Source organism: Thunnus maccoyii, chromosome 11, assembly GCF_910596095.1.
Source record: "Thunnus maccoyii chromosome 11, fThuMac1.1, whole genome shotgun sequence".
In the NCBI taxonomy this organism is placed as follows: Eukaryota; Metazoa; Chordata; class Actinopteri; order Scombriformes; family Scombridae; genus Thunnus; species Thunnus maccoyii.
In genome coordinates, this window is record NC_056543.1 from 26,121,721 (window position 1) to 26,143,554 (window position 21,834).

Consider the following 21,834-nt stretch of genomic DNA (forward strand, 5'->3'; position numbering starts at 1 on the left):
ACTACCTGCTGATGCTCTGTCATGAGTGCTGCTTTTTCACAGCCAGAAGTGTTTTGTCAGTAAAATGAAATAATTTGCATCCTTGCTTGCAGCACTGTAGCCACTTCGCTGGTATGCCGGTGTAGCTCACCAACAAGCAGGCTATGATGTAACCATCCTTTGTGCTATTTTTGAGGATAGTTTGGTTAAAGGAAACAAGTGGGCGAATGCAGCTGTATCACTGGGTTATCAAGTGGGCTGTTCATTTTAACACACTCACAATTCACAAATATGCCGGATCTAAAATTAACAATGAGAGGCGGCAGATTTTCTGAAGCCACGCTGAATGGACGGCTTCTCTGTTTCTGTTCGACAGCCCCTCCAGAGTGTTTATGCAACAACTGAGCCAAGCGATGAGATGTATTCACAATGCTGTTATATAAAGACCATCACCAAACACTCACACTGACACAGACACTTATGCTCACTCATACTGTGTGGCCTGCTGCACTCATCTCTTATATTGCCCAATAATTTCTCCTCTCCACGTTCTCTCTGTGACAGATGGTAAACCTTCTTCTCGCAAAAGGAGCCAACATCAATGCTTTTGATAAGAAGGACGGCCGGGCGCTGCACTGGGCAGCTTTCATGGGTAAGAGACAAAGACAGTTTGTTAAAAGACGTATCACACATCATGTCTTTATTTCCTGGAGGTAGAACATTGCAGATGTACTTGGAAAAAATGAATAAGTTGCTCGTTATGAGTCATCTACTTGCTAAAAGACCAATTCATCAGAACTCCAGCAGTGTGTGGTTTTTTTTAAAGTTTTTTTTCTCTACAATTTTTTTAAACACCGTTATGAATATTGGAGCAAAACATATACCAACAATGAGCTTCTTTTATTAGTGAAACAAAATGGAACATAACACAACAGGTGATTTTAAAGTGACAATGACAGAACAAATCATGTATTAAGTACATTCATTGTAGCTTGAAACTGGTGTGACAAAGCTGGAGTTTTTACATTTGCACAAGCTCTCAACAAAAACAGAAGCAGAAAGTTTTATGGTTGAACAATAAATTTTAGCCAACAGTAAATTTTGACCAACAAACATAATAACTTTACATTACCACACAAATACAACAAAAATATTTGAAATTAAAATAAGGGTCACTTTGGCTCCGTAAGACTGTGATTGACACTTTTCACAGTTTTCTCATGTTTTTATAGAGGAAGCAATGAATTTAATAAAAACAAATTGATACATTAATCATTAATGAAAATATTGACCAAAAATGTAAGCCTGCTGATATATTAGTGAACTTTACTATTCATTATTTCTTTGCAAAATGTCCAGCGTGGTTCATAATAACTGTCTGTGTACAAGCTTTGATTTCTTCATACATAAAGCAGAAAAATGATGAAGGAATGCTTCAGTGTTGCTTTTAGTCCACTGAACAACTCAAACTGACAGTTGAATCTTATCTCCTGTGTTTTGTGTGCTGTGGTGCGCCCCCTGCAGGTCATCTGGATGTGGTGTGTCTCCTGGTGAGCCAGGGGGCGGAGATCAGCTGTAAGGACAAACGAGGATACACTCCCTTACACACGGCGGCCTCCAGCGGGCAGATAGCTGTGGTCAAACACCTGCTCAACCTGTCTGTGGAGGTCAGGACACACACACAAAGATTAAATCCCCATGTATTCATTCACTCCTTCTCTAGCTGGCCATATTAACAATTCTTGTTTTCTCTGTGTGGCAACAGATAGATGAGTCCAACGCGTTTGGGAACACAGCGCTCCACGTGGCTTGTTTTAACGGTCAGGATGCTGTCGTCAGCGAGCTGATAGACTACGGTGCCAATGTCAGCCAGCCCAACAATAAGGGCTTCACCCCGCTGCACTTCGCTGCTGCCTCCACACATGGAGCGCTCTGTCTGGAGTTTCTGGTCAACAACGGGGCTGACGTCAACGTACAGGTACGCCAGCTGAAAGTCTGCCTCTCATAACGCCGCTCCTACATCTGATTACAGAGGATACATATTGCATTTCTACCTCTGCTGCTAACAGCAGGGCTCTTGGAATGGTGATGTCTGTCCTGGCATCGCTTTTTATGGTCTTTATTTCCAACACATTGGTCCAGAGTGAAATTTATTATATGAAGATGCTTTCAAATCCAAGCACCACATTTCTGTCATTTTCAGCAGTACCTTGAACTTATAGTTGCCTTAATACTGTATAAAACACCCATATGTATTCACTTGTTTTGCTGAATGAGATCTCTTGTGAGGACTGTGTGGGTGTGAACAGACTGAGCTATTTCCCTGAGCTGCCTATCAGCTTTGTTGCACCTGTGCAACCTGAGGTTACCCTTTTATCATTTTTACTGGTTCACAGTTTGGTGATCTCATGTAATTTCAGCATAGCTACACCCAACTTCAACCTGAGCAGAGGTCTAATTAGCTAGAATAATGTAAAACGCATGTGCGGGTGTCGCCTTTAAAGCTGCACTAATCAATATTGTCATATGAACAGTGGGTCAAAGGATGATTTGTACTGTGAAAGATGTCTTTTGTTGCCTTCAGCTCCTTTTTTTTTGGCAACTTTACTGTTTGGTTTCCTCTCACTACTCTCTTCAACCTCATTTCCAGCAGCAGGCAGCTGTTTTCAGGGAAGAAGCTCCACTAAACCCACTGCACACTACCCGCACAACACCAAACACTTGACAGACAAAGTTATCAAAAAGCTGATGAACATAGTGGAGCATTTAGCCGCTAAAGGGTGACATATTTCCCTCAGAAGTAGTTGAAGACCAAAACAAAGCTAAAAACAGGCTTGATTTCCAACAATTTTCTGACTATAGACTGTTGTGTCAATTTAACTCTGATTCCATTGTGTAAAAAAGATAAGTCCATAATTGAGATGATTAACACCTGTCTCTAACAAGTGGTATTGTCATTGCGCATGTTTCTCAACAAAAAGGCTGTTTTGCTTAAAATCTGGAATCTGTTTCTGTATTTCTCCTGCACGTCCTTCAGAGTCGTGACGGGAAGAGTCCTCTTCACATGACGGCAGTTCATGGACGCTTCACTCGCTCCCAGACCCTCATCCAGAATGGTGAGACCTCTTTATGCTTGTTTTTGTCCTGGGGTCTCTTTAAAGTTGCTCTAGTGGTACATTCTCCTCATGAATTGACATCTTATTTCAGGTGGGGAAATCGACAGTGTGGACAAGGATGGCAACACTCCTCTCCACATTGCTGCCCGCTATGGTCATGAACTCCTCATCAACACTCTTATCACCAGTGGAGCTGACTGCACAAGGTTTATTTTTTCACCTGTTAAGAAATTTGTCTGAAATTACTACGATGACAAGGTGACTGCCTACTAAAAGAGACTATTGTTTCCTTTCTGCACCTTTCTGCCATCTCTAAAGGCGAGGAGTCCATGGCATGTTCCCCCTCCACCTGGCTGCCTTGAATGCTCACTCTGACTGCTGCCGGAAGCTGTTGTCCTCAGGTAGTACACAAAGTTAACAGTGAAGCGGTGGAAAGCAGATTTAGTTTCCAAATCAATGTTACTGTGACCAGCACATTATTAGTTTGACAAAGTTCTTCAAATTCTTCCTCTGAATTTGCATTTTAACTAAAAAGAACACTGTCCCTTACTGCCTAAGCTTTGACTGGGTACGATAATATACATTAATCACGCATCGTCATTTGTAAATCAAAGTAGAGAAAAACATGCAGAGTAGATAAAAGTAATTTTTCCACTTTTAAAGGTGCAGTGTGTGGAATTTAGTGGCATCTAGCGGAACAGATTTGGCAGAAATAGAATATAACATTCATAAGTATGTTTTAATTAGTGTATAATCACCTGAAAATAAGAATGATTGTGTTTTCGTTACCTTAGAATGAGCCCTTTCTATGTACATAGAGAGTGGGTCCTCTTCCACAGAGCCCGCCATGTTGCACTGCCATGTCTCTACAGTAGCCCAGAATGGACAAACCAAACACTGGCTCTAGAGGGGGCCTCACGCTTGAAGTGGAGGGGAGGGGTATTCGGTCGGTTGTAATCTGCAAACTCACTGCTAGATGCCACTAAATCCCACAAACTGGTCCTTTAAATAGTTTGTTTGTGTGCTTTAGCTGCAATTGTCTGTCTAACTAGCATAAAGTTACAACCTACAGTTGTAACAAAACGTCCCAAAGTCAAGACTTAGTATATCATTAACCAACTACATTAGTTTGTTGGGCTACTAATTACGTAAAAGTTTAAGAGTAACGTGTAGTTTCCTCACTGTGTGGGAGCTGCTCATTTAAAGCTATCAGAATGTAAGCTAATGTTAGCGGCTCTGTCATGCTCTGTTGTATTAGGTGAAGTTTACACTTCAGCAACGTTATTGAAGACAGCATTACGTTCACCACATGTTGGTCAGTGCTCATCCTTAAAACATTTTCTTATGTAACGTCAAATATGAAAACATACTGTTATTTTATATTTTACTTAATACTTAATCATATTTATAATACTAGGGCTAAGCTTTACACTGTAATACAAGAACAATGCTGTTCTTTATTTAGCCCTATGTCTTCTACAAGGTTCATCAGCTGGTGAGGATGCTGACTGTTTGGCTGGGACATTCACTTAGCCTCAGTCCCTCAGCATGATATCATGTATGACCCCTTTTATAAACTTCTTTTTTTAAAAGAGGTAGCTTGAAACATTAAAAAGTCAGCCGGAGACGGCGTTTAAACCAACTCCTGGAACATTAGCTTATTTAGCTAGCTAGCTTCAGCTGATCAAATGAAAAAGTGGTATGTTCAGCCGGCACCATCAGTGGTCGCTGGCAGGAAATGAGAAGCATGCTTCCGCCTGGCTCTGTCTGAAGTTGAGGATTGTTTCAAATAAAGTTTCAAACAAAGGAAAAGTTTCAAAGACGAATTTTGAGTGATATCTGCCACTTTTTTTCATTTCATTGTAAACTGCATACAACATGTGCTGTGATAGAACATGTAGCAACAATAACCATGAAGGGCAGGGCTTAGTGAACGTTGGGTTATGGCAGCCTGTGTGGAGCCTAACAGGCAAAAACCAGGGGAAAATGTCTTAAAGTTATAATCCTGAAAGGACAGATTTACAATTTTACAAGTCTGTCTTAAAACAATAGTCAGGAGCCCAAATTAACATTGAAATATGTTTTTCTTGCCATAATTATTCTGCCTGTTCATACTAACCATTAGAGGATCCCTTCATAATACACTTACAATGTAAGTGATGGAGGCCAAAATCCACAGTCCTCCTTCTGTCCTCCCTCTTTAATCAATTTTTCTCATCTGGACCAGTAAGACAACTTAAAAATTGTAATGTGGCTGATATTTATGACAATACTATGTGTTTATTGTCCTGGAAATGTGCAAATCTAGGATCTGTTCTGCCTGAACATCATCTGTGAGTGCAGTTTTCAGGGAGTTTTGAGCCCGGTTGTTTTTCTTTCTCCCAGTGGTGAATTCCTCCACAAGCACACATATTCAGCTCTGGCCAAATTCAAGTCACAATGTTCCAGAAACAGACAAGGACTCACTGAGTCTAATTACTCACTGATAGGACCACTCTCCCTCCCTCCGGACCATACAGTCTATGCTCTGGACAAGTGTGTATTCTGTTAAATTCTCCTCTTAGAGAATTGACATTGCTAGTTAATATCTTGTTTACATCTGAAAGATTTCCTTGTTGCTTTTGGCAGTGAAATGATTTGCCTTTCCACTCATTCCATATATTTTGTTTGGTTCTGACTGAGAGAGGGTTTTCCAATACACAAGAGGAAAGATGTACAAATGTGAAGTAGGAATAAGGGAAAGACAACAATCCTTTCTGGCTCCACATGCCTCCGACAATTTAACAAGACCCTGCGGCAAAGCATGGAGCAGGACGAAACTGGGCTCCTCATGTGGCTCGGCTGAGTTGCTGTACTGAACAACAAAGAAGTCATTTACATGTGCTTGAGCTCTTTACAGCTGTAGTGTTGCGTCTGGACAGGACCGCTGTGAGAGCAGTTGGCCAGGGCATTTGTATTGGTTGCACTTAGAGCTAAATCAGGAGCTAAAAGTCCCTTTTCTACCATATCTGAAGAACCGAGAAGATTGTAACAACAATTTTAAAGCCAGGGGACAAGACGGCAACACATTCATAGTGTTGTTCTTTGTAATTTACTCTTGTCTGATTATGTGTTAAGTTACATTCATTTGGTTGATGCTTTTGTCTAAAGAGACATACGAAAACAATATTCAGCCTCTGTATCAGAAACTGCAGTTGCATCGCACCCAAACAACTAAGATCATGTTCAGTGCTACATTCAAAGTGCTTCGATTTTTAAAAAAAATAGAGGCATGACATGTTATAACACGCGCTGTCAAGGTGTAATCTAAAAGTTGAGGATTCAAATGGAGGATTTGTATAGTCTGTCTGCATAATATAGAGGATCTGCTGACTGATTCCTGGTTCTTCTCCTGATTCAGCACTCGCATTGAAACACTTAGCAAGTAGTTGCTCTCTGTATGTCTCCTGATGGCCGCTCCCTCGTCAGCTGCATCATCTAGTCAGTCTGACCTTAGTCCTAATTCTAGCGGCCGCCAGTCATGATATTGCATAGTGTTTTTAACACACTACACTGTTGGATTGTTTAGTCCTCACGTCAGCTGTTGTGCTCTTCTCACATGATTCATGGGTATTGTTTTCAGCGGGGTGCTTCTGCTTGAGCAAGTTTGTTGTGTGTTTTGCTGTTAGCGTCTTCTCACACTGCTTACTATGTATATTGCTGTGGTTTGTTATAAATGGCGATGTAGATCTTTTATAACCAAACCACTTTTCACAGCAAATTTAGCCTTCTTTTTTCAACGTACTCCTCCACAACGGAGTCGGTAGCAACTTTACTTTCTCTTTCAGCCAGGGCTGTAGATAAAACCACTACATTTAGATGAGACAGGTCAGACAGTGTCCATTCAATATTATTCATACTGTTGTCTTACTGTCGTTCATAGTGTGTCAACTGATATCACTTACATCACGCAGCACAGAAACGCTATAGAACAGAGTCATTACTTGCACTTGTAAGTTAAATAAGTGTTTTTAAAGAATTTTGCATCTCTATGGGAAACTTGAAAGCAACATTTCACTTCAAAGACTTATTTAGGTCTGACTGATGGCTGACACCAAGACAACAAGCACAAGTAATAGAAAAAATACATCTCAAGACCAATCTTGAGTGCTACAGCTCTTGCTTTCAGTCATACCTGTTGCTGCTTTATGTAGTCAGAATCTAAATAGGTCACTGACACATTAATATCATGACAAACTTGATATTAGTATTAATAAAAATGACACTCATCAAATGATGTGAAATGGCACACCCTTAGTTTTTGCGGGTTAAGTTCCTGAGTTCCTAAAAAGGTGCCAGGGTTCCTGAAAAAGTTCCTACACTGAAAAAAGTCAAATTATTTCAATAGTTACTACAATGTCAAAGCCACAAGCCCTCAACGTCTTATGTGAACATGATGAATATTCACTTTTTTCGCTGCACTTTATCAGATTCTTCCCAGTGTTGGTCTCTCAGACTGTTTGAATGTCTTTCTCTCTGTTTGTAACATGTAGCTTACAGCTGCTGATGTGTTTTCCTGTGTATGCATGGCCAGCATCATGCACTCCTACCTAACCTTCTCTGTCCCCCCCCCCTCACCTGTCACACTAACACCTGTCTTTCTCTCCTGCTCCTCCTCCTCTACCTGTCTGTCTGTCTGTCTGTCTGTCTGTCTGTCTCTCTCTCTCTCTCTCTCTGTGATGACTGCCGCTGTGTGTTGTCTGGCCTCCCTCCCGTCTCCCTGCGATGCCCTCGTCAGGTCGGAGGTTTAGCATAATGTGTAACGACTCGGTCCTGTCTGCAGGCTTCCAGATAGACACTCCTGACAGCCTGGGGAGGACCTGCCTGCACGCTGCTGCTGCCGGAGGGTGAGGTCCACCATTCATGACGTGATAGACATCTCTTAAAAAGAAGTTAATTGCCTGTTTATCACAACTCAACTCTTATTTCTGTTGTTCTGGCAGTTTCTAAAGATCTGAGAATTTAGCAACATCACAACAATAAAGTCTGACTGTGGGGTAAAAAATACAAACAGAAAGATGATCAGGCAGGTTTTTGCCAGATTATCTAAACCTCTTTATTTAGAGGTAAAACAAATTGGTGAGTACAATGTTACTGCCAATAGCTTCAATGACCAAAACTTGAATATAAGAATTATCCTTAATCATCTCTTTACCAAAGAATATAACCAACATTCAGTGCTTTTCTTTGGTCTAATAAGGGTTAAAAATCTGTTGTTTTATTGCTTAAAGCTAAAACCCCACTGAGAAATTGTAATTTGTACTTTCTAAATAGTCTTCCTGCACTTATTGCACCCCTCTGATCATTTCACCCTGCTCTTTGTGTGCAGTAATGTGGAGTGTGTCAAGCTGCTCCTGAGTAGCGGTGGAGACCACAACAGGAGGGATAACTGCGGCAGGTAAGAGAATACATGGCTGTCCATTGAACAGCTTTAATAACTGTGTAGGTGGAGTTTAAACTACAAGCTGATAAATGGATTAAATGACAGAAAATTCATCAACAATTTTGTTAGATTGAATTGTCAAAAGTCATTTATCAAGCAAAAATGCCAAACATTGTCTCTCTGTCTGATGATGAGAAAATCAAGTACTTACATTCGAGGAGGTGCTCCTCGAATGTAAGTACTTGATTTTCTCATCATCGTAAAATCTTGGTTTTGAATCAGTTAAAGCTACATTAATTATATCCCTAATTTTCTGTCATGCATTGTAGGTGTTAATGTTTAAGATTAAAATATAACTGTGATTCCCAGGGACTCATTTGCAAAGAAGCTACAGTAGTGAGGCAGTGCAGAACCAGGTTTAAAGTGTTGGCTTGGGTGCCATTGCACTGCTTATTCATGTGTGTGTGTATGAGTGTTGTTTAAGGGTGTGTGTGTGTGTCAGAGCCATTTGTCTTTAATTGTTTTGAGTCAGGCGTTCATTGCGTCAATGGAAGGTTGGACATGCTGGTATGCACCACAACAGACCTGTTGATTCGTGCATTTCTGCATGTCAGTACATATGGCTATTAGACTGGACTGGTATTAGTGTGAATTATCTTAATAATAGATCAAGTGTGGCCAGATATGACCAATCCATTGATGATTCTGTTTCTGACTCACTGCAGTTCTCTGAAACCTTCGAGAACAATCGCATTAAAATTTGCACAAGGAAACTCTGTCCACATGTTTTGGGGCTAGGCCTGCTAGGTGAGGGAAACCTTACTGCGGCAGCATGCAATGATATTTTAGACAAAAATGTGCTTTTAACTTTGGTCATGAAGTGATCCCATCCCGATGCACTTCTATGGTAAGTGATGGGGGCCAAAATCCACAGTGTTCTGTGTTAAAATACATTCCAATTTATCTGAGGCTAATACGAGCAGTCAGTGTTACAAATCAAGTTAATATCTTCCAAAGTTGCAATGTTTTCAATACTAAATTCACTCTTTGTGTTTCTATGCCTCCACCGCCACTCAGCAGGAGAACTGACTATGGAAACAAAGTAGGAATTTTGTAATAAAAAGACAGCAACAGCTTGATTTGTCTAACTCGGAGTGCTGAAATCTCATAACTTCAGATAAACATTTGAATGCATTTTTGCACAGAATGAGGACTGTGGATTTTGACACCCATCACTTCCACTGAAAACACATTAGGAAGGAACATCTCACTGGGCAGCATGTACAGAAATGATTACAGTGAGCAAAAGCTGTTCCAAAGTGTTCCTGACTTGATACAGACTTTTTTCGGCTGTCCACATACTTTAGGCCACGTAAATCCTCATATACACTACATATGTTGTGTGATCTGTTTGCCTGACTTGCTCTCTCTCTGTCTTTCTTATTTCCCAGGACTCCCCTCCACTATGCGGCCGCCAGCCGCCACTATCAGTGTCTGGAGACTCTGGTGGCTTGTGGCACCGCCATCAACGCCACTGACCAGTGGGGGCGCTCCGCCCTGCACTATGCTGCCGCCTCAGACTTGGACAGGAGGTGAGAAACCAGGAAACGCACAGACTCCTCCAGTCCTTCTCATTTGTTGTTTCTAAACTGTATGAGAAGAAAAGTTGAAAGAAGAATCCTTCAAATCCTCTCACATTATTCACCGTCTGATGAGGAGAGGAAGTGGAAATCTAGAGACTGCTCCTCCTCACACCGTTTCCCTGGTGTTAAACTGAAAAGCAGGGTAGCTGTCTACTGTTACTGGATTTAGAAACCTGATGGTCCACACCTCTCTGTTTCCATGGTAACGGGAGGTGATACTGAGGTGTAGCGCTGGTGGTAGTTATGCACAGCCTCCAGGACTGGCAGCCCCACAGTTGACGACGCAGTGCACAGAACATACAGTAGTTATCCACTTACTTGTTGGCATTAGTAGGTACCACCACATGAAAGAGGCTGTTGTTTGAGTGTGATCATGTTTTTATCCTCTTGTATGTCATCCACCCTCCTGCTCTCACCCCTCCACAGGCGTCGTGTGGCTCTGGAGTCAGAGAGTGAAGGAGTTCAGGCGGAGAGAGAGAAAGAGGCGGCACTGTGAGTCCACACTAATACACACATACTACAAATGAAGTGTAGTCGAGACATTATGTGTACTGACTTGATCTTATTTATTTTTAAAGAGAAATTAAATTAGCCTCCTTTACAATAATTCATATAATGCTGATTTCATAATCATAATAAAAGTTAAAGAATAACTAACTAAAATTAATCAATAAAATAAACGAAAAACTATCTGAGCAAGTGGAGTAGGTTTTTTTGTTAATGGGACTCCAAACCTTTTTAAAATTGATTGGGAGGTTGTTGTTTTTTTTAAATAATGAAATAACTTTTCACTTGAGAAACAAACTAACTTTTATCAAAATCCTGGATCTTTGAGTTCGCTGTTACTATACACTAAGCAGTGCAAAAAACTACTCACAGCTGCAAAAAGAAATTTAAATAAATTGTGGTTTGGTGGTGAGACGGCCACAGAGGGATTTCAGATAACAGTTAACACTCAGTGTAAAGACAGGAAATGGACAAAAACACATATATACACAAACTCTGTCTTCTGTTTGGATAACTTTTGCACACACTTCCAGAAATCAACCAGCCCGTTAACAGCCACACACACTCTTCTGCCTAATATGTGACACGTTTGGTTTCAGTCTGCATTGAGTTCTCAACAATCATACCTTGAAATCCTGATCTTGTTCAGTGCTCACTAGTGGCGTTGAGTGAGTTGCCATCTTAAGTGACAAGTGAGGTGTTGTGTTGTTTTCCAGATGTTTGGAGTTCTTGCTGCAGAGTGGAGCGACGGCCTCACTGAAAGACAAACAGGGCTACAGTCCTGTCCACTACGCTGCTGCCTACGGACACAGGCACTGTCTGGAACTGGTCAGTTTACACACTCAAAAACACACACACACACACACACACACACACACATACACTCACCACATGCTGAGGTCTGTGATATTCTGAGGCTACGTGGAGGAAACGGTTATATTGTTGGATAGTGACTCCAGGCGTTTTCTCCATCTGTTGCCTGATCATATTTTCACTGCACACCACGCAACGACATTCCAGGTTTCTGGTGTCTCTTGTTTCATTGTTGGCTCTGATTCATCGAAGTTTTTCAAAGCTAAACTAGTGCCATTTGAGTTTGATACAGTATACGGGTCGACTGTCGGTAAGTAAACTGACTGCAGGCTTGGTGTTGGTTTTGGAAGGAAATGTGCTGATGTGTGTCATTGTGACCTGCAGCTGCTGGACAGAGACGACAGTCACCAAGACGACCCTGAATCCCTGAACGCCAGGAGCCCCCTGCACCTCGCTGTGAGTCTCACACACACACACAAAAGACAGCATGATGTCTTCATGAAATTTATTGTTTGATACTACTATCACAGTTTTTGTACCCAAACCAAAACAATACTTCTTTCAGTACCTTACTTTGGCTTCTTTTGTTAAATGTAAAGCATATTTATATTTGTCAAAGTTAAAAGTTGTCTAAGCAGAGAACCTTGACTAAATAAAATAGTCTAAAATTGGAAAAATTCAGCTTTAAATCTGATCAGAAAATAAGTAAAGAAGATTATGAATCAGCTTTCTAACTCTGTGCTACAGACATATTTCAGTCTGGACTAAAAAGTATTCAGGTAATATTGAGCTCCTCTGTATTGTCTCAGGAACACAATTTATTAGATATAACATTTTACTCACTAAGCTGATAGCTGAGATCTGGGAACCTTGTAACATCTCTTAAAAGAAGTCAGATGGAGCAAAAAACACAAACAATCAGACGATCAGACAGGTTTTAATCTAACTTGTATTTGTTGGCTTGATCAGACCGCCATGCTGTCTGATTGGTAGCAGTGTACTGTAGATCTGAACAACGTTATCATAGCTGATAAAAACAGTGGCTAAAACTATGACAATAAGACCCAAGTTGTAATAAACAGGAATTATAATTTAATTGCTGTGCTTCCTTATTTGTGCACAAATTAATCCGCTAATCAAGCTTTTATTACCTATAACATGCTGATGCAATGTTATACAATATATGTGTGTTTGTGTGCATTGGTGGCTGATTTGTGAGCGTTTGTCTCTGCAGGCGTACCACGGCCACGCTCAGGCCCTGGAGGTGCTGCTGCAGGGAGAGAGGGAGGTGGACCAGGGGGACGAGGCAGGGAGGACCCCCCTGGCCCTGGCTGCCCTCCGAGGCCACTCTGACTGCGTTCACACCCTCCTCAGCCAGGGGGCGTCGCCGCGCAGCACCGACACACAATACGGACGCACACCTGTACACCTGGCAGGTGGGCTTCACTTTCAATATCACCTTGATGGAATTGTTTTTGGTTGTTTTCTTTTTGTGTCTCTGTCACAACATGTGTCTGGTACTTTGATTACATTTAAATCTGGATTGTAGCAGCTGTTTTACACTATATGGACAAAAGTATGCGGACAAAGCCGGGTTTGTATATAAATGGGTTTTCCCAGTTTGGTTCGGAAGAGCTCGGACCTGCCTGCACAGAGCTCTGACCTCAACGCCAGCTGACACCTTTGGGATGAACCGGGCCGCTGACTGTGAACCAGAACACCTGTAATATCAGCACCTGATCTCACTAATGCTCTTGTGGCTGTATGGGAGTAAACCCCTGCAGCCAGGTCCCAAAATCTTGTGGAAAGCCAGAAGAATGGAGGTTATATCAGCATATTAATGAGCAAGGTTTTGGAATATGATGTTCAGCAATCACGTAGGAGTGTAATGTTGTTTTTACTTTTGGGCATATCTCTTTCCTCAACCCAAACTCAAATAATCACTCCCACTGAGCTGATGTGTCATCTAACTGACTATTAATAAACATCTCTGTCGCTTTGTTTCTCGCTCCCTCCAGTGATGAACGGTCATACGACGTGTGTGCGCCTCCTGCTGGATGAATCCGACAGTGCAGACATGGTAGACGTTACTGACTCTCAGGGACAGTGAGTGATTTCTCTTTTGTGTCCCCCCCAACTTCTTGTTTGTTTGTTTTCTTTACCATGTATTTGCTGCTTTCGCTTCATCCTCTTTAAACGCTTCCTGTCTTGTCTTTCTCTCACGCATCGTCTGCAGGACTCCTCTGATGCTGGCGGTGGCGGGAGGTCACGTTGACGCCGTGTCGCTGCTGCTGGAGAGGGAAGCCAACGTCAATGTGCCCGATAACCACGGCCTCACTGCGCTGCACCTCGGGGTAAGATTTAAAAAAAACTTGCTGTAACATTAGAATTTAGACGATACCTTATTAATATTTGGATTATAGCTAAATATATCAATTTACTGACATGTCTATAATATCTGTCTGCTCATCATATTTTATCTCACAGCTCATTTGTGTCCATTTCATGATGACTGTAGTTTAAAGACAGCGACTGCTCAGTGGATTGAAGGTTGTCTTTAGACTGACGAGGGAAAACAGAACTGTGAGATGGAATATGATAAATAAACAGATCAATAAACAGATTAACAAAAAGCCTGATTTAAAAGCTGCAATTCCATGTTGAAATTTAGATTATTAATTCATCACTAAAAGACAGAATAAGTGAAAGTCTATAATTATTGGAAACCTGTACAGAAAATGGCAATATTTTATGATGTGAACATCTGGGCTGGACAGTAAACCATATTTATCAAATCACTGACATTATGGACCTCTTACTCAAATTACAATTTCCAATTAATCTGACTCCTGTATAATTATCAGTTATCAATATATTTATCGTCACAATTTATTGTGATGTAGATCTCACAATTTTAACACATTTGTAAATTGTAAATATCTGCTTAATTGTATTTACATGTCCGTAATGTTTTATACTATAATCGATCAATACTCTCAATACCAATCTAAAGTACGATACCAGTGGTTTAGCTTCTTTTAGCCTCTTAACTACAAATTGTTGAAACTTCATGAGTGCTGACCATATTTCAAAACATTTCATAAGCTTTTAAATAAATTTCCTGTTTTTCTAGGGAGTGAGTCTCCATTAATTCCACTACACACATCATGGAAGACATAAACAGTTTGACAGATACATTTAGATGACTAAGTGTTCACTGTAATGGATTATCAATCACATAGTTTCGAGTCGCGAGTTCATGCACATGAAGCAGTACTGCTGGTCTAATCTAAACACATCCTCTGTGCTGCAGCTGCTGTGTGGTCAGGAGGAGTGTATTCAGTGTCTGTTGGAGCAGGAAGCCTCGGTGTTGCTCGGCGACTCGCGGGGTCGCACAGCCATCCACCTTGCCGCAGCCCGAGGCCACGCCTCCTGGCTGAGCGAGCTGCTGAGCATCGCCTGCTCCGAGCCGCCCTCCCTGCCCCCCCTCAGAGACCAGAGCGGGTACACGCCGCTGCACTGGGCCTGCTACTACGGTCAGTGTTATCTTATGTAGACTGGTAATCACTTGTTTTATGGATTTATCTCTTTCTGATTGGTTTATAAGTTGTTATTATCGAACACCATGTTGATACTTGCGCTGGTATTAAGTGTGATGATGATTCAGATCAATCTAGACTTGACTTGACTCTATATATGTGTGTGTCTGTAGGTCATGAGGGGTGTGTGGAGGTTCTGCTGGAGCAGAAAGGTTGCCGCTGTATTGATGGGAACCCCTTCACTCCTCTGCACTGTGCTGTGTAAGTCACATGAAGCTTTATTACTGCTCACTGTTTATTCACTCTTTGAAAGGGCTGCAAGTCATGTTTATTTTTATTACCAGCTGTTATTCTCTTTAGTACTATTACTACATCTTCACATTGTTTGTTTTGTTGGATTAAAAGTCTAAACGGTGACAAAAAGCTGCGATTGCTCACATTTCAGACGCTGGATCCAGCAGTTGTTTGGGATTTTTGTTTAATGATTGAAATGATTAATCGATCTGCGAAATTGCTGCTGATTAATTTTCTGTTTGGTAATCAACTACAAACTGTTGCAACAGTTTCTACATATTTAAAAAAAAAAAAATGCTGCCAAAGGACAAAACACTTAACAGCGATCAGCTCAGAATATGCTTTCAAAAACGTAGGAGAAATAGAAAAATGCCAAAAGAGCTGATAATCATGTTCCAGTATTCATCCTGTTTTAGTATTGAAACTGATTTGAACAGCATATAATAGACAAATGATGAGATAAAATAAATATATTAGCAATAATAAATGAGCATTATCTAATGTTGTGATCCTCTGGACATTGAACAGCAGGAATAAAGTTTGTGCTCCTCATTTTTCTTCGTTTTCGACAGCTGATATCAGTCAGTGAAATATTATATTATATTTAAACTAACAGGGTGAATGACCATGAGCCCTGTGCATCTCTTCTGCTGGAGGCGATGGGATCAGACATCGCTGGCTGTAAGGACGCAAAGGACAGGTGAGACACGTGTGTGTGTGTGTGTGTGTGTGTGTGTGTGTGTGTGTGTGTGTGTGTGTGTGTGTGTGTGTGTGCAGGTACAGTTAATTGACACCACAGTACCGTCACTGCTCTGCTGTATCTTCTGTTTTCATTCCCTCCTCTCGCTCCCTCCTGTAGGACTCCTCTCCACGCTGCAGCGTTCTCGGGTCACGTCGACTGTGTCCAGCTGCTCCTTTCCCACGATGCACCTGTTGATGCTGTAGACCAATCAGGTCGCACCGCACTGATGATGGCGGCTGACAAGGGCAGGATCGGGGCCCTCGGTATGTAGATTTACTCGGCTGCTAGTGTGTTTATGTTGTTGTTTTTTTAACATTTGACTCTAGGTGTAATTAGACATACTAGATGTGTGTGTGTGTGTGTTCTGACATGATGCTGATTCTGTCTTGTGCTCCAGAGGTGCTGTTGACCAGCGCCGGTGCCAACCTCAGTCTGATGGACAAAGATGGCAACACCGCCCTGCATCTAGCTTGCAGTAATGTAAGTGTCCTCTAGGGGGCTTCACACATCTGCTCAGAGGGACTTCAAGTTTTGGAGCTTTCAGTTGGCGTCGTGTTTAGTGTGTTTGGGGGCATTTTGAAGCCTTTATCATAGCGACAGTAGAGAGTAGACAAGAAACGAAGGGGAGAGAGAGATGAGGAGGTGACATGCAACAAAGGTCCACTGCTGGAATCAAACTGCAGACGTCTGTTACAGTAATGGTTGCAGGCTACTTGTTGTTAATGTGTTGTAAAGGTGGAAATGTCAAGATGACACAAATTAAATTAAAAAAAAAACTAAATTCTGAAAGCTTTTCAAGAATTTCACACAGAGGGAAAACACATTTTTAAAAAGAAAGAACAACGGGACAAACGGAGGTGAAATAGTTGTTTTTGATTGGCTCTTCCTCTCCGAGCCTGGATGTGATTAATCATGTGATTACTGTACTTTCAGCAAAGAACATTTTCACTCCTAAATTGATTCTTTAGAGCATTTCGAAGTGTAGTTTCCAGAACTTTGCTGAACGTGGGCTCAGGACTTTATGTGGCGCCTGGGATCGTTTATCTGAGCTGGTAGAACTTGACTGTAACCTGATGTCTTCTTCTCACAGGGAAAAGAAGACTGTGCGTTGTTGATCCTGGAGAAGCTGCCTGACTCGGTGCTCATAAATGCAACAAACGCAGCGCTGCAAACGTTAGTATCTAAAATCTCTGTCCACAGACAAGAAAAATTGTCCAAACACATAAATGTAATTTGATCCGTGTAAAGAATGTATAATCATATATTTTCCCTCTTAGCACTGTTATCTCTCTATACAAAGAACATGATTCAATAATAATAGTTAACATTGACAAATTTGAGTTGTCGGGACAAATTATTCATCTAAGGGTGTATGATATTGGGGGGGGGGGGGGGGGGATTTAGAGCACGTAGAAGAGGAGAGATACAATATGTATGTATTTTTTGACATTACTTTTATAAAGCTGGTGTCTCTGTGCGTCTGTCAGTCCTCTCCACCTGGCAGCTCGTAGCGGTCTGAAGCAGGCGGTCCAGGAACTGCTGTCCCGAGGAGCCAATGTTCAGACGGTGGATGAGAACGGTAGGACGAACCTGGTCTGGTCTGATCTGGTCTGATCTATGGAGGCTCTTATCTGCATGCTATGTCGCGGTCGGCATGAATGTTTTTTCTCTGAGTTCCAGCATGAACTCTACTTTACTAATGGATCGTTACAATGTGATTTTGCGTGTGTTGCTGCAGTTGGATTCATCTTTAACAGGGTTCCCGCTGATCATAGAGTTCAGAAAGGAATATTCTACACGAGGGAAGTCAGAGATTTATTTCTCTTGGCAAACTGGGGAATATCATTGGACACTTTATGGTTTGCTGAGTCATCACATTAGAAGCTGATTCTGTTTATCCCTTTTTAAAGGTGTTCTCAGTGGACCTGGAGGGAATAACATTTTCAGGTCATGGATGCGCTCTGTATGATTTCTTTTCATGACTAAATTATAAATAAAGTCATGAAGACGTCATGGAGTTTCACCTCAGGCTGACAGTGGGAACCCTGGTTTAAACTGTATACAAGCTTCTTGTTTGCCTGCCATGTGTCAATACAGAAGTTATTGAATGTATTTGTTGTGTAGCGATGTGTTTCAGCTGTGGTTGTCCCTGTGAGCTCTGTGTACCCCCCCCAATGTCTCTGTTTGCATACCGTGTCAGCTGGCTGAACACTAATGGAATGCTGCTCCATCCCTCCTTTGTCTTCTGCTTCGCCTTCCCCGCTTCCTCCATGTCTACGTCTCGCTCTCCTCCTCTTTCCTCCCTTTTGCTTCTGTCCCGTCCCTTCCCCTCCTCTCTCTCTCTCTCTCTCTCTCTCCCTCTTTCTCTCTGTCTCTCTACCTCAGGTCTGACCCCTGCTCTGGCTTGCGCTCCTAGCAGAGAGGTGGCTGACTGCCTGGCTCTCATTCTGGCTACCATGATGCCTTTCTGCTCCCCTTGCAGCTCCGGGGCTCCCTCCCCAGGCTCCCTGCTGAGGCAGCTGCCCCACAAAGGGGTTAAAGGCCCAGGGTCCGGCCCTCGGGGGCCACGCAGCCCCAGGAACCCCTCCGGACCCTCCAGCGAGGGAACCACCGAGAACGACTCCGAGGACTCGGAAACCTTCTGACCCCTGCGAACCGACTCTCTACCCTCCTACCTCGACGTGCGCACCTGAACTTTTTAGTTTCTCCCCCGGTGGAACGATGCAGTGTTTTTTTTAGTCCGTAAACCCTCGAGGGAGGAGGGTAGAGACTTGGTTGAGACCCAGCGTGGATGTTTGCAGTGTTTGTATCTTCTGCTCTTCATGTGGGGAACGTGTACAGAATCACTCCGCTGACACCAAGCTGGAGACCCTGCAGCGCTTTTTCTTAGTGCCCTTTTCCAAAAACAGTGATTGGAGCAGCTGCACTGCCCTGGACTGACTACTGCAGCCCAATAAGTTGCTCCCTGAAACTGCGGTTGAAGAATTTGATCCAGGCCAACGATGGTTTGGGCCTGCATGCTTGTGTTATCTTTACACCATGGTTCGTTCTTTCTACTCACGGGTGCTTAAATCCAAACCGACCTCGGTACTCAGTCTCTGCATGGCACAGCAACTCGCCTCTGAGACTTGTCTGTCTTAAAAAAAAAAAAAAAAAGAAGCCATTTTTAACTGTTTGTACAAAATGAAGTAGACCATTAAGAAAGTTAAGTGTAATTTTAATCTTTTTTTTTTTATTATTTTGGCTTGTTGTACCAAATATTGGACTTTCACACATTAATAATTAACATGTTTCAACAACCCGGTCTCCTAGAAATTATGTTAATGTCCTAATTAGCGTAAAAATGTTGACTGACAACATATTTCATTTGTTTTCCATGATATCTGCTCATAGGAACTACAGCACGGTTAACAGAAAGCAGTTAGTGAAAGATTGTGGTTTAATATTTTAAAAATCAACATTGATGTGAACAGGACGTGTTTAACTTCTTAATTTTTTTTTAATAAATACTAAAACCACCTTAAAATCACAGTGAATTGGAAGTTAGTGTCCATCATAATGTGATGTAATTCATCATGTAACAGAATGTGTGAGCGGCACGGTTGATTGGATAACTCAAAAGTAGGCGTGGCTTAGCAAATAAACGTATTTGGCTGAACAAATGAGAATCTAACAGTAATTTCTAGGAGACGGGGTTGGTACTGAAGGGTCACATTAACCGGTACAAAGAGCTTGCTGTTAACTGTTCATTTAACAACGAAAGCACAAATTTTAATTTCTCTGTTTGGTTTTGAGCTGTGGCTGAACTGTGAGGTTTCCAGCCATCGTAAGATGTTGAAATACTGCCCACGAAGGATACTACAACACACTGATGGACACAGGGTTTGTGTAGATTTTTTGCATTTTATCCTGTGGTCTAGAACGGCCTCCTGCACTGTTTTGACTCCATGTCGATCCTTACCTGTAGTGCATGGTTGCACTTTGTAGAGCAGGGTAGCCAATGGCCACTTGTTAAAAAGTTTCTACCATAAAATGAACACCTTTCCCCTCCTGCGCAGCTCGAAATTTCTTATCCCGCAAGCCCAGATTTTCCATAAAAACTAAAAACGATGAAAAGCTCTTTTAGGTCTCAGTTCATTGTGATATTTTCGATCTTTTACACGATGGTACAAATACTGCCAGCACTTAAATGTAAAATGACACAGGGCCTTGACCACTTTCCGCTCCTTCCCCCTCTGTTCGTCTACCTACCAGCTATGTGCCATTGTCTCAAACGTGTCCAGTGCCTTGATGTCTATTAATTTTTTGTTTTCTTTTATAACATAGCCTGTGTTAGTAGATTAAAAATATTCGTATCATTTAAAGGATCAGATCACCTAAATCACAAACACATTTTATTGTAATTTTTTTCCCACAGCTATTAAATGGACCTTGAAGTGTTGCTGTTTTGTCAATTGTTGTTTCCAAGGGAGATAATGAACTTTGAGCTGATAAACTGGCAGATAAACAGCTAGAATCCACTAGAAACCAGATATTTTTTTGTAATTTGGGTGAGCTGATTCTTTAACATGTTGAGCGTAATGTGACACATAACGTGAGAGGTTATGTTACATTGAATGACAAAGTTTTAGCGGGGTTTGCTCTGCATGAGGGACCATTGTGTTTTCAGTGAAATGGTGTCTCACTCCACTGTTTTCTCTCCTCAAAGGCTGGTGATATTCTATATTTTTGTTATTGTCAATGAAAAAAATCTAGAACATCACCGGACTGATCCTTTAAGTTTGTTGCGTGTGTGTGTGTGTGTGTGTGTGTGTGTGTGTGTATGTGTGTGTGTGTGTGTGTGTGTGGGTGTAAGAGTGTGTTACTTTAGGTACTGATATGAAATTGCTTTTGTATATAATGTGGACGTAAATCTTTGTATGAAAAAAAGTCTCCATCACAGAAGACTTTGAGTGATATCTCTGCTCTAAACAAGAAAGGATGAATAAGAACATGTTTTTTTTTTTCTCTCAGTTTAGCTTTCAGAATGGACTAAAAGGTGTATATTAATGAATTTATTTTAAATTGAAATAATAATAATAATTGAAGATTGGAATGGAGACGACTCTAATGCCTGATAAGCACACATATTGTTAACAAGCACAGTTTTTTCCTGCCTCTGCTGTCCCTGAGCTGTAAGTCTGCTGAGAGACTGAATCTGTCTGCCAGTATTATTCTTCTTCTACCAGAACATGAGCTTCACCAGTCCTGACAATCGCTATCGTCACGTGTCTGATGATTTTCATACCAGTTCCTGATGCAGTACGACATGCTGAGGGCTGTTTGTCAGCTACCCTTTTGTTTTATTTTATAATTGTACAATTATAAAAATCTGTTTGAAGTTACTGTGTGGAGCTGTGTGTGTTTTTTTCTTTTCTTTCCAGTGAATCATAAGACATGTATGCGCTTCATTTCATTATCCACAGCATAATCTATGTCTTTGAAAATACACATTCTTGCTGCTGAATCTGATGAGGAGGATTTTCCAACTTTACTGCTTTTGCTTGTGTGTAAATCAATTTAGTCATTATTACTCACAGTCTGTAAACAGCCAACAAACTGAGGAAAATAAGAGGCGAGGGGGAAAAAATCCCAATGATACCTCTGAAACAGAGAGGAAACTCATCACATGGCTGGTTTGAAGTCAAATTATCCTGGATATTTGTTTTCCAAATGAAACTACACCAAAAAACAGTAAACGTATTGTCATCATTTCAATTGTAATTTAAACTATGCAGCT

General features: G+C 41.5%; 1 protein-coding gene across 5 annotated transcripts in view; it reads left to right on the forward strand.

Annotated features, from left to right (window-relative positions):
* ankrd44 (ankyrin repeat domain 44) overlaps positions 1 to 21,439 on the forward strand; it is a 34,139-nt gene extending 12,700 nt beyond the window's left edge. For 2 of the 5 annotated variants that reach the window (XM_042426118.1, XM_042426117.1), the window contains exons 6-28: positions 544 to 631; positions 1,504 to 1,646; positions 1,745 to 1,957; positions 3,017 to 3,095; positions 3,187 to 3,301; positions 3,414 to 3,496; positions 7,873 to 7,981; positions 8,464 to 8,532; positions 9,969 to 10,109; positions 10,587 to 10,652; positions 11,384 to 11,495; positions 11,865 to 11,936; positions 12,715 to 12,916; positions 13,499 to 13,586; positions 13,717 to 13,834; positions 14,794 to 15,016; positions 15,193 to 15,280; positions 15,930 to 16,013; positions 16,173 to 16,318; positions 16,453 to 16,535; positions 17,146 to 17,228; positions 17,543 to 17,634; positions 18,441 to 21,439. In XM_042426118.1, the coding sequence (XP_042282052.1) occupies positions 544 to 631; positions 1,504 to 1,646; positions 1,745 to 1,957; positions 3,017 to 3,095; positions 3,187 to 3,301; positions 3,414 to 3,496; positions 7,873 to 7,981; positions 8,464 to 8,532; positions 9,969 to 10,109; positions 10,587 to 10,652; positions 11,384 to 11,495; positions 11,865 to 11,936; positions 12,715 to 12,916; positions 13,499 to 13,586; positions 13,717 to 13,834; positions 14,794 to 15,016; positions 15,193 to 15,280; positions 15,930 to 16,013; positions 16,173 to 16,318; positions 16,453 to 16,535; positions 17,146 to 17,228; positions 17,543 to 17,634; positions 18,441 to 18,700 (2,757 nt within the window). In that variant the 3' untranslated portion in view covers positions 18,701 to 21,439. The remainder of the gene's footprint in view (positions 1 to 543; positions 632 to 1,503; positions 1,647 to 1,744; positions 1,958 to 3,016; positions 3,096 to 3,186; positions 3,302 to 3,413; positions 3,497 to 7,872; positions 7,982 to 8,463; positions 8,533 to 9,968; positions 10,110 to 10,586; positions 10,653 to 11,383; positions 11,496 to 11,864; positions 11,937 to 12,714; positions 12,917 to 13,498; positions 13,587 to 13,716; positions 13,835 to 14,793; positions 15,017 to 15,192; positions 15,281 to 15,929; positions 16,014 to 16,172; positions 16,319 to 16,452; positions 16,536 to 17,145; positions 17,229 to 17,542; positions 17,635 to 18,440) is intronic. The other 3 variants (XM_042426120.1, XM_042426119.1, XM_042426121.1) reach the window with 2 other exon arrangements.
* The last annotated feature ends 395 nt before the right edge of the window (positions 21,440 to 21,834 follow it).